Consider the following 18,365-nt stretch of genomic DNA (forward strand, 5'->3'; position numbering starts at 1 on the left):
GTATATACAGTATTACTATCATTATTGACAAAGAGTATATCATATTATTTCAATCAATACAGGTTAGTTTAAATCATCCACTTCATCTCTAATAACTCAGCACGTTTCCAACAGGATTCGACCTCTGCGCCAGGCTCAGCTCGGACTGGTTCTGTGTACTAACTAAAAAGTGAAGAACATACAGGGGTGCAACTTTGGCACTATGGCACTAGATTTTATAGAAATTATTTTTATTCCTTAGCAACCAGATTGAGGGGTTTTGGGGCCCTCTTCCAGGGGCAAGAGTAATACATTCGGTATCAATATTTTGTGTACAGTGTGTACTTTCATATGGTAGTAGTGGTTAAGTAACATAGTGGCTTATTTACCTAAGATAATAATTAGAATATCAATCTTTTTTTTCTTTTTTTTTTTTTACGATTTTAGTGATAGTGGTGGGGGTTAATTGTCTTTGATTTGTGGATGGGGCAATACATTTATTAACCTTATTTTGCTGCAGAAAGCGGTTATTCCCAATAATCAATTAAACAAGTTATAAACACTTAACGATGAATACCTGTCTATCTTGACTAAGTGTCTAACTTCAGCTGGGTCAACTTTAGCGACTTGGGTGGGGTATGGGGGCTGCGGTGGAGACGAGTGTTAAGAACTCATGTGCTGCTTCTAGAAAATTACAATTGACGACCTAAATTATCTGGAGTTTCTTAAATCACCCGGAGATGGGAGATCAGGCACTTACATCGGCAGACAAAATTGGCAGACTTGGCATGTGGCAGGTCAGTTTCTGTATTAGTGATCAGATTTCGGTACTATTTCCCCACAGTTAATTTCCCCTACTCTCCATGTTCCTGGCTCGGTCACAAACTTGCTGCACCCTGAAGTTCATGCTTGTGTAGCGGTGCAACCAACCCTATTCCCGGTAGTTCCGCCTTTCTGGCTATGGATTGGTTCAGTCTTAAACTACTTGCTATTGTATTGCCCACCTCCTGCGTCACTCACATTTTCAGAGCCCGAGCTGGCTGAGATGTTAGATTGTGGCTATCCGGTTGGTTTTTTGAGCATGTTAGTCAGCGGTTCAGTGGAGAGACAGTGAGCGGTTGAACAAATGTAACTACAATTGTCTCCTGATTAAATCATAGGAGAATAAACTGGAATTAAAGGATTCCAATAGAAATAAAGGGCAGTTTTTAGAGTTTGCTTTGGTGTTTACATTTTTTGAAATAAAATAGTTTTTTAAAAGAGGAATATGGCCGATACTACGTGTGGTAGTGCAGAAAAGAGCTTAGATGATTTCTTTGCCAAGAGGGACAAAAAGAAGAAGAAAGGAAAAGAACAAGCGGTAGCCCCAGGACCCATTACTCAAAGGAAGACAAAAAAAGAGAAAGAGAAACTGACGAAAAACGAGAACCAGGATACCCAGCAGGAAAAGGTAAAAATTGACCACTGGATATTTAATGGGACTCGGGAGCGCAGCAGGAAAAAAATCACAGACAGAGCATTTCTTTTAGTTTGCAATACAATAGGTTTCAATAATAATATTTGTTTCTACAAAGTAATGGTTTAAAACATGTATAATGGCTTTCTTTTTATCTGAATTCTAGAATTTCTAGTGTCAGCTGGTGCCGCATATGTCGCCACAAGAGTGATGTGGACATAAGGCCAAATTGATTTAAAAAAACACACACACACAACTATGGAGTTTACAGAACTTTGTTAGAAATTAAATAATGTTTTATTATGTTTTACAGAATAAAGATGTTCCGTAATCGTAAAATATGGTATGCTTTTAAATGTCAGAGTACAGATATGGAGGCAATAATATACAGCCTGCATCTGCATGAAATATTCCTTTCTAGTATGACAGTTATCTTTAATGAATCTGGTATATATGTGGCAATATCATGACCTGGCCCAATCAAGTGCGGGATAATGTAAAGCCGCAATGCTTTAGGAGGCCTGCTTTATACAGAGGTATATAACTGAATATTTGACGTGCACATTGTAAATGCCAGGTGGGCGAATTGGAAAGTCAATATCCGAAGGCCTGATTGATGGTTTGGTATGTGCTGACTGTACGCAGCCAGCAGATTCATCAGAAAAGCAGCATTAGCACCACCACGCACATTCATTTTCATCGTTTACGAAGAAAATGGGATCGTGTATCATACAGCCTGCATAATTACTGTTGCAGTGATACATCATGGACGACCACATGGTTGTCCGAGGAAACTAAAAAAAAATATTTTCCTGTTTTTAATAAACATTAACAAATAGGTCATAGGATTGTGGGTGAGATACAGTAAAGTCTGATATGGTTACCTAAAGTATTTTTTGATTAGCATAAAAAATAATAAAAGTATGTAGTAGCTTCGTTTAGTAGTAGTTTATGCTGCTTTCATTGGAAACCCATTTACACAGAGATTTATGCATTTACTGTTGGATCATTTTGAATTAATCAATGCTGATGCAGTCACTTGCAATAGGATCTCGGTTATGTCACATCATTGTATTTGAAAATCCTAACATTAACAGTACTGTACATCTGTAGGATGCTCCTCTCACTGGGTCCAAAGGTATTGGTGTTAAAGAAGCAAAGGGGAGACTAGTGAGAATACTAATAAGAGGAAATTAATTTTTGGTTTTAAAACTATGGTTAGTACTCCATTGTCAAAATCCTACTGATGCTAATGGTAAGTTGAGTTTTGGGCTACTATATTAATGATGGGTTACTGGTATTTTGTGTACCTACTTACTTTCCTGAATGTATATCTAAAGGAATAAATGGTCTTCAGAACAGCTTAAGGTTAGACTATTGTCTCAAAGGCAGACAAAAAAAAAAAGATGATTTGAGTTAATGTCAATAAAAAACAAAATAAAACCTTCCTGGTATGTGTCTTGTCACTTGGAATACGTGAATTTTTACATTTTTAAATTTTTTTATAGGTTTGGCAAACTGAGATACAAAACTTAATTTTGACCTGCCATGTTTCTCCGCAATTTTTATTGCTACATTCCCTCTAAGGCATGGGTGCCCAGTCCTGGTCCTGGAGGGTCGGTGTCCCTCCTGGCTTGTTGCAACTGTGCCGTAAATTACTTAATTGGACCAATCAAATGCTTATTAGAAGCTTAATTGGTCCAATGAATCAATTTGTGTACAGTTTGAACAAAAAACCAGGAGGGCACTGGCTCTCCAGGACCAGGATTGGGCACCCCTGCTCTAAGGCTCTGTCCACACTATAGTTTCCTTTTAAACCGGCTTAAAACTGCTAAATACGATTTGCCTCTACACGATGCAGTGTTTAATACCGAACGCTGTTAACAAAGTTAACATGCAAAACAGTACATGGTAGAAATAATGGTGGTAGAAATACACAAAGACAAGCTTACCATAAAACGTTTTCTTTTGAAAATCCCCCCCCCCCCCCCCCCCATTCACGACGTAAAAATCTATGTTGTAAAACATGTACCAATGTCTCTGTGGTTAGCTGTCAACATCTTATCTATTTACAGTTTTGCTGTTTAAAAGTTCTTTTAAATTTTCCTTTTAGCACCCAAGTCAAAAATGACTGGTGTTCTTTCCAAATCAAAGTCTTGGGGCCCTTTTCACACCTAGTTTGTTTGGAGAAGATAATTCTCACATGAGTTCAGATGACACCAAGTTTTGTTTCGTTTTGGCAGGTGTGAAACGTCCAAACACTTCAGAGTGCGCACCAAACACGTGGACTAGGATTCACTTGAATAGGTGGCCTCTGCCTGATTTAGAGGGAACTGTAATGCGTTTCAAGCTCAAAGCCGGACAGTGTGAAAGCAATCGCATTACAATCCAATACGCAAACGAAACCGAACAAAGTGATGTAATGCATAACCCACAGTACATCGTGCGGAAAGCACGCATAGGTGTGTGTACTGTATGGTGGGGAAAACAAAAAAAATTAAATAACAATGCACATAATGACGCACGAAAATGTTGGTGTTCCTCAGTGATATGTCTAACACAGGTTTCGTGCTGACATTGTAACAGCCGAAATGTCAAACAAACGAAATGAACATACATTGTCATTATTACAGATGCAGTATTTAATAGATGCTCTGTACATTTACATCTGCTGATTGTCTTCCAAACGTGTAGACCTGTCTAAAATTGATAAAGTTCACTGAAAGAACAGTTGCAGGCAGCGCAAGCATTTTGCAGGATATGCCAGTTTTGGCTTTGAAAATGGCTATGAAGCTGCTTGCAAAATTGAGAGATTTACAGCTGGGGATAGCGAACCGTAAAAGCAGACAACATTGGACAGCTATTTTTAAAATTGTGCTTGATTATTAAATGTAATTACAGTATCAACAGTTTGCTTTTCTCGAAGGACAATTGGTAGTATAGTAGGAACGTTGTTACGGAGTAGTTTACCGTAGGCCTGTTTTTATTGAGTGGTTTATTCTTGTATTTTGTTTAATAAACAAATGTAAAATCTCTGTTATGTTCTCTTAAAACACTTATTTCAGTGATGTGCTTTCTAAAAGTACAGTTTATATTGGCTCCATGTAAATACATTTGAAATTAACTTGAAACGGTGGCTTCTGCTTATTAACAACTTTGGTTATTAAGAACTTTTGACTGGGAACCAAGGAGTTGATAAGTGTCATCTAGTTAGTAGTACTATCACAAGACTGACATGGATGGAACCCTCCATGTTTATGCGTTGACTGTAGGCTTTTTACTGATATCGCCACTAACATCCGTCTAGGCATCAACAGGAAGATATAATTTTGGTCACATCCACAAGTAGTCGATCAGATTCACTTGAAAGAATTGTAATGTCAAAGCAAACACGTTCTGATGTGATTACAGTTGTGAAGGCAAGCTTAAATTTGCTTGAAGAAAAATAAGTTTATATTTCAGTGTGAAGCAAAATTGCAACATTTTAGTTTGTTTGCAAGTGGATTCTGAATCAGATCTTTATAAACAAGCTGGGTATGAAAGGGCCTTTAATAAATCTCAGGAGCATCCATTGAAATTGTCATAAGTTCTAGAGGATCCTCACGTAAACGAGAGCATTTGTTGGTCTGCACTGTTCTGACAGCTAAAACTATGGAGCGCCGTTTGTGCCAAAACTAGCCGACCATTAGTTTGTCAATTTGTTAATTCGTGAATTTGTCAATTTGTTTGTCAATCTTTGAATTGGTCAATTTGTCTAGTAATTCGTCCATAAATGTGTCAATGCATACAGTAATTCATGAACGTATTTGTTAATTAATCTAATAATTCATTCATTCATTTCTCAATTCATTAAAACGAAAGACTGTACGGACCTGCACATTTCCAATCAACCAGACAACCAGAGAAACTTCAAACTGTCAATCTCGCACTGTGCAGAAAACACTGCAACCTTTCTAGCCAATGGGAGAACACACTAATATTTTAAACAATGAAAATCCAGCCTCACTTATAACTGCTTCAGCTAATAATATTGAAGTTTGTTAGAAGGGCGTTTCAAAAGATATTCCATTTAACAAGATATTCGACTCCGCTGATTTTCAGTGGAGACTTCATCTAACTGCGTGCAAAGCATTGTGGTATATAGAGAGTTAGGCAAAAAAAAATTGTATGGGGAGTCAATGCAGGCGTACGAAATGTTGCTGGTTTTTGCATGTTAAAAAAAAAAAAAAAAAAATGCATAACTTTTGAAGTAGATTTCACATTTGCCCAAGGCTTTTTGAAGAAAACGGCAACATTAGCATATTCTGACAATATGTAGTTATATATGCTAAAAATATGCTAATGTAATTTTGAAAAATGTTATTTTCTGAGCACTGTCCCGTTCGTTGGCGCATGTGCAGAAACATCGCTCTAAAGAAGCGTATTGATTAAATCATTTAACAGTCCAGTAACACCGGTTACTTTAGAAATACATAACATTACAATATTAAATATTATCAAAACACAACAGTATAGTACAGTAAACAAACTACTGGCTTTTTTTTTAACATGGCGAAAACCAACAATATTTTGTATGCCTGCATTGACTCTCCATAGAATTTATTTAGCCTCTCTCTATACCACGATGCTTTGCACGCAGTGAGACGGAAGTCTCCACTGAAAGCGGAGTCGAGTATCTTGTTAAATAGAATATCTTTCGAAACAACCTTCTAATAAACTGCAATATTATTGGCTGAAGCAGTTTTAAGTGAGGCTGGATTTTCATTGATTAAAATATTAGCGTGTGCTCCCATTGGCTAGAAAGGTTGCAGTGTTTTCGGCACAGTGCAAGATTGACAGTTGGAAGTTTGTCTGGTTGATTGGAAATTTGCAGGTTCGTACATCCTTTCGTATTAATGAATTCGTTAGTTTGTCAATTATTAGATTAACAAATACATGTATGAATTACTGTACAGTGGCTTGCGATAGTATTGACCCCCTTGGCAATTTTGTTGCCTTACAACCTGGAATTAAAATTGATTTTTATTTGGATTTCATGTAATGGACATACACAAAATAGTCTAAATTGGTGAAGTGAAATGAAAAAAATAACTTGTTTCTAAAAAATAAATAACGGAAAAGTGGTGCGTGCATATGTATTCACTCCCTTTGCTATTAAGCCTCTAAATAAGATCTGGTGCAACCAGTTTTACCTTCAGAAGTCACATAATTAGTTAAATAAAGTCCACCTGTGTTCAATCTAAGTGTCACATGATCTCAGTGTATATATACCTGTTCTGAAAGGCCCCAGAGTCTGCAACACCACTAAGCAAGGGGCACCACCAAGCAAGCGGCACCATGAAGACCAAGGAGCTCTCCAAACAGGTCAGGGACAAAGTTGTGGAGAAGTACAGATCAGGGTTGGGTTATAAAAAAATATCCAAAATTTTGAACATCCCACGGGGCACCATTAAAGCCATTATTAAAAAATGGAAAGAGTATGGCACCACAACAAACCAGGCAAGGAGGGCATTAATCAGAGAGGCAACAAAGATAACCCTGAAGGAGCTGCAAAGCTCCACAGCGGAGATTGGAGTATCTGTCCATAGGACAACTTTAAGCCGTACACTCCACAGAGCTGGGCTTTACGGAAGAGTGGCCAGAAAAAAGCCATTGCTTAAAGAAAAAAATAAGCAAACACATTTGGTGTTTGCCAAAAGGCATGTGGGAGACTCCCCAAACATATGGAAGAAGGTACTCTGGTCAGATGAGACTAAAACTGAGCTTTTTGGCCATCAAGGAAAATGCTATGTCTGGCGCAGACCCAACACCTCTCATCACCCCGAGAACACCATCGGCAGGGACTGGGAAACTGGTCAGAATTGAAGGAATGATGGATGGCGCTAAATACAGGGAAGTTCTTGAGGGAAACCTGTTTCAGTCTTCCAGAGATTTGAGACTGGGATGGAGGTTCACCTTCCAGCAGGACAATGACCCTAAGCATACTGCTAAAGCCACACTCAAGTGGTTTAAGGGGAAACATTTAAATGTCTTGGAATGGCCTAGTCAAAGCCCAGACCTCAATCCAATTGCGAATCTGTGATATGACTTAAAGATTGCTGTACACCAGCGGAACCCATCCAACTTGAAGGAGCTGGAGCAGTTTTGCCTTGAAGAATGGGCAAAAATCCCAGTGGGTAGATGTGCCAAGCTTATAGGTACATACCCCAAGAGACTTGCAGCTGTAATTGCTGCAAAAGGTGGCTCTACAAAGTATTGACTTTGGGGGTGAAAACTTATGCACGCTCAAGTTTTCTGTTTTTTTGTCTTATTTCTTGTTTGTTTCACAATAAAAAATATTTTGCATCTTCAAAGTGGTAGGCATGTTGTGTAAATCAAATGATACAAACCCCCCAAAAATCCATTTTAATTCCAGGTTGTAAGGCAACCAAATAGGAAAAATGCCAAGGGGAGTCAATACTTTCGCAAGCCGCTGTATGAATTGACTCATTTTATGGATGAATTGACAAACAAATTGACAAACTAGTCCCACATGAAAAAGCGTGACTGCAGAGATATTCATGTGTTGCACAATCCTTTACATTATTTTGACGGTGTTGCGGTTTTCTTTCCACTGCAGAACGGTAAAGCAAAATTGTGCCAGTAGACCCTTTGCTATTGGTGTATGTTAATATTAATGCCTCTCTGACCAAGCGCAGCTCTAGTTACACAAGCTTGTATAACTGTGATTAATAATGTTAGTAGGATTGTACAGCCACCTGTTTTTTATTTATTTTATTTTTATAGTGTTTTTTTCACCTGGGACTACTGACAGTAATACTTCACCGATTCCGACATTATAACTCCATAAATCATAGTGAGACTAATCCTTTTTAAAATAATAAATGTGATTATTCATTATTAAATGTTCCTCTTCCGAATCTTCTTAGAACCATTGTGTTGCTATTGCCAACATGTATTTCAGCATATTTTAAAGATAGCAAACGGCGGTGCGAGGGGAGAACGTACCTGTGATCTTTTGAAGGTGCTTATTTCTTGAAGTCATCTGCTTTTGGTTTCATTACTGGTTTGCCGTTTTTATGAAAATATTCTTTCAATAACAAACTTTGCAGGTTTTGCAACGAAACATTTCAGTATTTCATGTATTAACCATGACTGCTTCAACTCATATTTTAATTTTTTGCACATGGGTGCCTGGTATTCCTGCTCCATTCAGCTACATCTTTTAGAGCATGGTTCTGATAATTAGTTTGTACAATTTTATTTATTTATTTATTTATTTTACTGCCCGTTTCTAATTCGAACCTCTGTCCTCCCGGTAAACTATGTTGGTGAGTGTTACATAATCAGACTAAAGGGCTTTGGTTGGGCAAAATTAAATGAAACGGTATGTATTGATTCATCTACCAGCACACTTTTAAAGCAATCCTGCTGGCATAGTCTTACACAAGGACATTTTTCAAAGCCTTTGTCACCGAACTTGGCGAACTTGGTGAAAATTAGTTGAGCCACACAGGAAAGTATTTTGCATGTCGCAACATGGCAAGCAGCTAGCGGCAACTTAGGGTTTTCATTGCTTAGAGGTCATTCCTGTAAAAGTCATTAGTTGAGCTGGAATTTGCTTTACACTGTGATTTGTTCAGGGCATTTAACCAAAGGCTCTCGCTGTATGAAGTCCGTAAGAAAAGATAATATCTGTAGTACACAAGATATTCATATTTTTGTTTGCAATTTTGCACAACTAGATGTTGGTATTCTCATGTAAGGTGTCCTTGTTAAATGACGTATATGCTGGGGGCCAAGCAGCTAAGAAATCCTGGTTTGTATCCCAGCTCAGCCACATTGATTGTCTGACCCATTCCACCCAATTCATTGTGCCTCTGTTCCATGCAGCTGTAACGTGGTATAAAAAAAGCTTTTTTTTTATTTCTCCAAGTCTCAGTATCAGTTTCATACCTGCAAAAAAGCATTCAGGTGTTTCCTTTTCTCAACAATTAGTGTGCCTTGTTCAGATTGTCTGGTTTAGCAAGAAACTGAACAATCAACATTGCAAGCTTAATGTTAAGCAGTGTGCTGTAAACAAGTTTCTTGACCCTAACTGATTTATTCTTGCAGGATGATGAAGAATGGAAGGAATTTGAGCAGAAGGAAGTGGACTACTCTGGACTGAGGGTTCATGCACTACAGCTAAGGTAATGCACTAAAGTGCTGCACTTCTTTTGTGTACTTTGTCATATTAACGGTAGACGATGCCCTGTATATTCAAAGAATGGCCTTGCATTTAAGAGAACCTTAACCCTTTGCCTGCGGTGACAATTCTACCTTTTTGAGGTCTGACTGACATAACTTGACTAGGGTGGTTGAACAAAATTTTCGATTTCAACAAACAAAATCCAAAATAGATCATTGAATTTAGTTTTGCCAAGTATAACAATTTGGTGGTGGATTTTAATACAACAACTTTTGTTTACGTACTATGCATTATACAAATCAAAAGATCCAGTTTTTGCATGTGAGTGACATTTAATGTGTGATTTACTGCAGCGGTTTTTTTTTTATCTGCTTTAATCAAGTATAGATTCTCAATACAAATGTGCATTTAGCAAAGTAATTCATCAACTTGGGTGTTTCAAGTATTCGTATTCATTTTTTTTTTCTTTTTTTTTTTTAATGCGTGAATGTTTGCAGTTCCAATGACATCAGTAACTTCAAAAAAAGAAATCGCCGCCTTGCTTTCCACACTCTGCTTACTGTTGGGTGCTGCAATGATACTTGGTTATATTACACTAGTGTAAACCCACCCTTAAATACTGAAATGCTGCACTGTATAATAAGGTAGCTTATTGGCTTGGGTTATCCCTGAAGTTAATATTTTGTTAATTTCTTTTTGGGTTTATTTTGGATAATTTAGTATGATTTGTGGTAAGCTTTGTACTTAAGACAGAAAACTCAGTTACTGAACAAATAACTAAAACGTTTACTCATCTGGCTTTGTCTGTAATGTTTGTTTTGAAAGTAAATAAAACCATCCCTGAATGTTTTTTGAAGTCTTTGGAGATGCCAGTCATTTGTTAAGCAACCAGTGGTTGTTTTAACAAGGCGTCTGACATCACCATTACATCATTGTTCATATATGAATGATTTCTAGCAGCGGAAGGGTTAAACCCTTTATAAAAGGTCAGCCCATTAAACAAGAACTAAAATACTTGCAAGAAAGCTGTTGGGATCGCTAAATACCCTTGGTCTGTAAATTACCCGGTTAAAAATGACTGCTACGTAGAGTTGTTTTATTGCATTTAACTAACAAAGGTGGTCACAGAATAACTAAACTCGTGTCTGTTTTTGACAGTGATGAAAAGGAGGAAGAGGAGTATGAAAAGAAGGAAGAAATGGGTGAAGATGGGGAAATGGTCATGATCAGTGGTGGAGACAAAATTTCAGGCCCTTGGAACAAGTCTGCACCAGCACCTAATGCCACTACACCTGTCGGTGAGTGATCACTGAACTACAACACTTAATAGCCAGCTACATGATGATTTTGTGAACAGTAGATATTTTTGTTTTATGCAATAAATTAAGTACATTAATCATTGTCTAGGTGCACTGGTATAAGTCGCTACACTTACACAAGTTTTATTCTTCCTACATGTACAACACCGATACACAGGTTTAGTTTTGATAACTCTTGTTTGCAACATTTTATTCCATTAATAATTTTAGTGTTTAGTTAAACTGCTAATAGAAACACCATTCAGTTCACATTGTAGAAAATGGCAAATAATGGAATGGAAGGAAGGTGCTAGCGAAAAATTAAGAAATTTATTTTCTGTTTCACTTGTGGAGCGAGCCGGGTGGGCGAGGTTGATCACGGACGTTGTTGACAAAGCCTGTAAACCCCACTCTCCTGGAATTATACTATACATTAGGCGTGTATAGCTCACCTTCAAACCGTGAGCACCAGCTCTGCCTTTATTTTAAATGCTTTTCTGTTAAATATAATGATGGTACGCTTGTGTCTTATACAACAATAACTAAGTCTGCATTGATTTTGTTCCACATGAGTACCTTCAATGTACCAGTTGTGTGAACCCCTGATTATGAAACAGGATACAATACCTTAGCGACTGTTTTTTATTTATTTTGTTACTAGATTGCAGCATTTAAATGTCAGGTTCATGTATTGAGAAAGCAGTATCACTTATTTGCATAACTTACAAAAAGTGTAAATACCTTTTTAAACAATTAGCCTGTGCATTGCCACAGGCTCTCTTGGCAGCCTTTTCTGTGTTTCATTGTAACCAATGGAAGATCAGCTTCATCCACAGCTAGCCAATCAAAAGTTTAGATTATTTGGGTGGGTGGGGGGGTGCTTCTCAGGGAACGACATATTGCACGGCAAATTGCTTAATTTCACAGAAATTGTGATAACTGTGAAAAAAATTGTCTTAATTTGGAATAAAGCTGCTAGTTTGTCGGTAGCTTTTTTTTTTTTTTTCCCTAATACGAAATGAATGTTTCTTAGTTTGTTCTAATGCTAAGTACATGTCTCTTGTAGAAGTTGAAGTTCCAGAGCCAAAGCCTTCAGGTGTGTACAGACCTCCTGGAGCCAGACTGACCACAACGAAGAGGGGGCCTGCACAAGGACCTCCTGAAATCTTCAGCGACACCCAGTTCCCATCTCTACAATCAACTGCCAAGCATGTAGAAACCAAAAAGTATGTTTTTCCTGTGTAGTGGTCTCTGCTAAGAATCATTATCCTTGGTAGATTCTTAGGCTTATTGTCTGTCTATCAAACTGCTCATGTTATATTGCCTACAGATTTTGGTATATGTGCAGTTTGTTGCCACATTTAGCTGCTCAGGTGGGTAGGTAGGCACAGGGGCATTCCTGTTTCAGGGATGGTATCCTTAACCTTTTACTGATGGCCTATTATAAATTTGATCAATGGAATACAATGCTGCGACGAGAGTTATTTTCTTTTTCAAATTGGCATAAAAGCCTTCGTCAGACTTCAGGGAAGCAACTGAAACAGTAAGCCGTGTCAGGAGCGATTTTTTTTTTTTTTTTTTTTTTTTTTTTTTTTTTTTTTTTTTTTTTTTAAAAGCAACATTTTTTATTTGTTTTCTGTTGGAGATATGGCAATCAAAAGTACTGAAGTCATACTAAATCTTTCAATATGTTCATAAACCCAAAAATAAATTAACTAAATATTTACTGTAGTCAATATATCCATCAGAGAAAGTTCAGGGATGAATCCACAATCAAAGCACATTTCTGTGGCGAACTGCTCATGCATTTTCCTGGCATGGTTTGGGTGCTCTCATTCCCTTCGAGGGCAAGGTCAATGCTAATCACTACTTAATGGTACTGAGTGATCATCTTCACGCCATGTTACAGCATTTCTTGTGTGCCGGGGGGGGTCTTCCAGGATGTGTGGTCGCCCAGTGATTTGATGAGCATGACACTGATGTTATCCATATGTCATGGCCTTCTCAGTCACCAGATCTGAACCCAATTGCGCATTTATGGGATATTCTGGAACGACGCCTGAGACACTGTTTTTCACCTCCATCAACCAGGCGTGAGTTGATTGACTTTCTTGTGGAAGAATGTTGTCGCATCCCTCCTGCAGAATTCAAGAGGCTGGTGACTGTATGCCACCTGGCCGCACGTGGTGGCCCAACGCCCTATTAAGTGACTTTTACGTTGGTGTTTCCATTTTTTCGTCCACTACTTGTAGGTCACTAAATTACGCTTGAGGATATTTCTGAAGAACAAAAAAATTTAAGTCAACCTAGGTAATCCTAGGGTGAAAACAGCTTTATTTTTTATTTTTAAGTAATCTTCAAAGGTATAATACTGTCTACTTCTGGTAGATATTTGCACTGATAGTCATGTATGATGAAACTGAAAAGGGTGTCATTTTCAGTCCACAAAGGGTTAGATGTGCGAGACTGGGCAATTTGAAAATATATTAATATTATATATATATATATATATATATATATATATAATATAATATTACACACACACACACACACACATGTATCTCCCTTTTCCTACATCTCTTCACTTCTCAGCAGTATTGGTTTCACAATACTAATGCACAAGCCTGTATTGGTACTGTGTTATTGCAGATATAAAAGACCTATCATTTTCTCCACTCTTGTAAGACGTAATGGGGTGCAAATGCACACCAAAAAAGTCCATGTGCACTTCAGAAGGATCACTCCTGTTTTCAAGTTGGAAAGGACATTCTTGGTATCAAAATAAATGTAAGGATATCCTGTGATCTTCTAGAAGTCATGAGATGTTGATTTTTAAAATTACTGGATGCATTTTCACCCCTTGCCTCTGACGAAGAGTTAAAGCCCAGTTTAAAACTGGTATTAGTCTTGCATTGACGATGCAGAAAGCCCTTGTGGGGAACGAACTAGAAGCATCTTTTAGGAAACTTTGTTGTAAATCATGCTTGGTTTAAACTTCTTTGTTGCCCCGTCCCTGTGTGTATTTCTGTGTTGTATGTTGCGTGTAGTGTGTTAATGTTGGTGTATAGTCACTGATACCCTGGATGTAATATGGGTTATGCGCACATGTTTAAAATGTATATTTGTATTTAGGCACGAGGATTGCACAGCACTTTACGTGCAGGTAAAATGTAATATGTGAGCACGGGGAAGTGCACTTCTATTAATTCACGTGCAGTTGTACCGAGACTCCAATTGAATAATTGATTAGCAATAGTGTCTCGGTACAGCTGCATAAAAGCAGCATGTTTTCACTCACATGGGGTTGTGTGTTCGGTGAGTGGAGAACAGGTTTGGAGTCTGAGGTAATAATAGATATAATAGCAGCTCACCATGTTTCTCTCTTTCTTTTGGCTACGAGTGCCGTGTCCTGTGTTTTGTTTGTCTTTCAACCTTTTATTTTCTGCTTGTGTAATCATTAAATGCTGAGCGCAAGGAAGCGCTCAGCTTCATCAAAACTCCACGTCTCTCTGTCTATTCTGTGTTGGTTCCTGGTTCAGGTCTGACGTCACCCACTATAGCTGTCTTTGACATGCATGCATAAGAATTATTTAATTTTGTAGTCTATTCAAGTAACAATATCAGCATTAATTGAGGAACGTGGTGATTTGACTGCTTAAATTTAATTTAAATTTATTTTAAATATTGCTACATTGTAAACACAAAAGAGAACAGCTTTATTTACCCTGCATATTTGACAATGGTAACATTTAGGCAACATTTTATAATGTTTAACACTTGGCTAATATTTAAACTTGATCTAGAAAAGATCTACTCAAGGACAATTACTAGTGTATTTCTTAACTCAAGAAGACAAACGTTTTCATTAATGCATATAAAATAAGATATTTATGCTGTACTTATTGTATTTTTTGTTTTTGTTTTAGAGACAGGGAGATGGAGAAGACATTTGAGACGGTGAAACACAAAAACAGAGCTAGAGAAGACGGTGGAGGAAAAGGCCCAGCTCAACAATTACAGCTTGACAACCAGTATGCTGTTCTAGAAGACAAGTAATTTAATATGCACAGCTCTTCTTTCCAGAGTGCTGGTACCCATCTGATCACCTATGGTAACTTAACTACAGCTGTGGATTACATCTGCCTTTGCAGAACAGGGCCAAAATGAATACTTGGCTGGCAAAGACACAGACCAACCATAAGGGCCATCATGAAGGCGTTAGCTTTAAAGCACTGGAATTTCTTTTTTTTTTTTTTTTTTTTGGGGTGGGGGCGGGGGGTTACAATGGATCATATTTGGAAAGCAGGTGGTAACAACTAACATGTTTTTACTGTCACTATAAAATGCCAAGCAAAAAAGGATTTTTTTTTTTTGGTGTGTGAAGTTTCGCAGCCAATCGGTGGACATTTTCATTGCAGTTTTGTTGTGCGAGTTTGAGCCTTCTTAAAGGGTCACTACCTCAGGTGTACACTGTGCACTAATGGATACTGTATTGACCATCTTGTTTGGAACCTGGATTTGTAATTGCTTGACAAGGAGGATGCTGATGTGAAACTTAAAGCTGAAGACATTCAGCCGAAGAATGGAACAGTGTGAAAAACTGTCAGTCATTAAAAGGTTCTGATCTGCTTTCAAGGATAACAGTTTAAGTGGCCTTACTGTAAAATACAATTATGTGCATTATCCTCCCAGGATAATATTGCTTTTTATTTTATAGGCTGCAGTTGACTGCTTGGAGCACACCACTTTTGAAAATGGGGGGGGGGGGGGCGCAAAGAAAGAGCTTTCTTTTTATCCCTTATAAAAGGAAGTAGTACAGAACTGTCGTTTGATTTGGCTACATAACGTGACCCAGTTTTGTTTGTTCACATCGTTAAAGTATTAGGTATAACATTAAAAAAGGTGCACTCAAATTTAACATTTTCACAAGTGCCTACTCTTCTGCTGTTTCTCCCAATTGTAACAGGTTTTTTTTGTTTCTGTTTTTTTTTTTTTTTTTTTCATTCTAAAAGTGAGATTTATTTTTTGTATGCCTGCATTGTTAGTTTTGTAAGCACCTACTAAATGATTCTGCACATTTTATAATTGTAGTTTTGCTGAAGAGCAGTTAATGAAAAGTCTGGGGCATGTGCATTGGGTAAGGTCCTTCCACTGATATTTTACTGTGCCTTGTGGTGAAAAATTGTGGCTAAACCTTACTCTGTGTGCCTTTACAGTTTTAGTTAACATTTCTTGTTTGGTAAAACAAAACTATTTGAACATTAGCCCAGGATTGTCTTTAACAGTGGGATTTAATATTGATTAAATTGTCATGCGGAACACAATTATACAACATGCTATCTTAGTGGATCAGTCTGTAGTCTTATTTATAAAACTTTGATTATGTTAAGAATATATCCCTCTCATTCAGTATATGACAGTGTTGCATTGTGAAATACAAAACCTTACTGGAATGCAATAGGGTTATCATTTCATACCAGATTGATTTCAAGTGACACAGTTTATTTTTTATTTGTTACAGGCATTGTTTGTTTTAATAAGAATACTGGGTGGGGGAGGGACTAATTGCACAGCAGCAGATACCTAAACCCTTTATAGAAATGCGGCATATTTTGCTTGGAGAAAATGTTAAAGAAAAAAAACTGAATGAATAGAACCTTTTTTCCAAGTCAGTACATTGTAGTTTTAACAGAACTTTCTGCACAGGCAAAACTGTATTGCCGTCCATTTGTACGCCAATTTTGGGGGCAGGTGGCGGGGATCTTCAGCTCTTGGGCAAATAAAGGGGTTGGGAAAATTTGGGAATGCTCCTTTTAATCTTCTTTACTAGTTGAGGAATTTACATTTGAGCAGGAACCAGTATATTTTGAAGTCTAATCCTTTTTTTTTTATCTTGTAAATTACTCTTTGTTGCCAATAGAAAATAAGATACTGATTTGGGTGATTGAAGATACATTGGTGTGAATTCGTTTTCGGATGGATTTTTGGTTCAGCATTATCAGGCCTTCAGTTTAATCTTCACTGCAATACCAGTTGATTCTTCCCAGCAACTGAACTTTTCAGACATTACAAAAACACAGGGGTGATTCCTTTACCCTGTATACTGTGCAGAAGATATTGTCCATTCATTTGATTTTCGGGGACATGTGTTGTGGCAGTGTCAGAGCAGCTGTAGAAATACATATGTCAATAAATCTGCAATACTCCAGCAGTTTTTACTTTGGTGCGCTGTGTTAATTGTCTCATTGTATTTGACTGGGGATCGAATAAAGAAATGCCAAGAATACTATCAAAGTACTTAATTAGACATAATTCCTGTTTGAAACAAAGTGTACACATGCATATTGTATTAATGTGATTTACTTACTAGGCAGAGCAAAAGCATTGTTTCTTGTTTACATTTGGGGTTCGTACGCTAGGCTGGAAGTCTGGAAAAAGTATGAAAAAATGATTTTTCACACTGATTTCCAGGTCTTGAAAATTATTCAAAAACCATGTCTCCGTTATGAATGTCTTGAAAAAGCCTGGAATTTGACTAGTACCACCGAGAATGAAAATAATTCTGCGATTTTATTTTTATTATTTAATAATTGATCTCGAAAGCGGGTCAGAAGCTCTAGTGGTAACTGTCTAGGCAATTTTACTGGTAGCAACTACAGTGTATTGCTTGCGACCAAATGTAACACCCCTGATAGCTTCACTGACTGGATAGCAATCCTATCCAGTCAGCGCACTGGTATATGTCACATGACTGTCTGCTCTAGTGAAACTAAGGGTAAAATGGACACTGACACCCAAAGTAAACATTTATATTGATGTCTGATTTATTTTTTTTAAACAAAGTTACAGACTGGAATTACAAGCTACTGTGCTAATGTGTGCTCACATTTTTGTTATCTTGTTAGTTTTATTAAATCGTAAACCTTATTTCCCAACCCAGAGAAAAAAAAAAAAAATGAATACGATTATTATTGGATAGTGATTCTTTTAATGTGATTTAATAAAATGTACCAGTAATTTTATTTTAAATGTATGGGGCTTGCTTGTAACTTACAGTACTGAGTGCAGCTTCAGTCTCGGGTCCAAACCGTCAGCCGAGTGTACATATACTATTTGCATCCTCTCTATGGCCTTCATTGTACGATTAAATACTGATTTAAGCAAAAAATAAACAAAAAAAAGTTGCTGCTGATGTTGGCTCGTACAGCTCTAAATAAGGAACCAAGATTTCAATTAACATTTGAAACTAAACAAACTTTGTGCTTTTTTTTTTTTTTTTTTTTTTTTTTTTTTGGTGGGTGGGTTGTACTTGTTGTGTTCTTCAATGAATAAGATATAGCCAGAATACTGGATGCAGCATGCCACAGATAGGTACTGTACTTGTAATTCTACTTTTATTCAAAATCTCATTGCTATTAGTGGTAGTAGTGACAAATACTGT

General features: G+C 37.3%; 1 protein-coding gene across 1 annotated transcript; it reads left to right on the forward strand.

Annotated features, from left to right (window-relative positions):
• Positions 1–1,020: 1,020 nt before the first annotated feature.
• Positions 1,021–17,148, forward strand: LOC121313074 (protein CDV3 homolog). Its single transcript, XM_041245216.1, has 5 exons — positions 1,021–1,429; positions 9,551–9,627; positions 10,785–10,924; positions 11,991–12,150; positions 14,851–17,148. Exons 1-5 carry the CDS (start codon positions 1,247–1,249, stop codon positions 14,978–14,980), a joined length of 690 nt encoding a protein of 229 aa, XP_041101150.1. The 5' UTR covers positions 1,021–1,246; the 3' UTR covers positions 14,981–17,148.
• The last annotated feature ends 1,217 nt before the right edge of the window (positions 17,149–18,365 follow it).

Source organism: Polyodon spathula, chromosome 3, assembly GCF_017654505.1.
Source record: "Polyodon spathula isolate WHYD16114869_AA chromosome 3, ASM1765450v1, whole genome shotgun sequence".
Taxonomy (NCBI): domain Eukaryota; kingdom Metazoa; phylum Chordata; class Actinopteri; order Acipenseriformes; family Polyodontidae; genus Polyodon; species Polyodon spathula.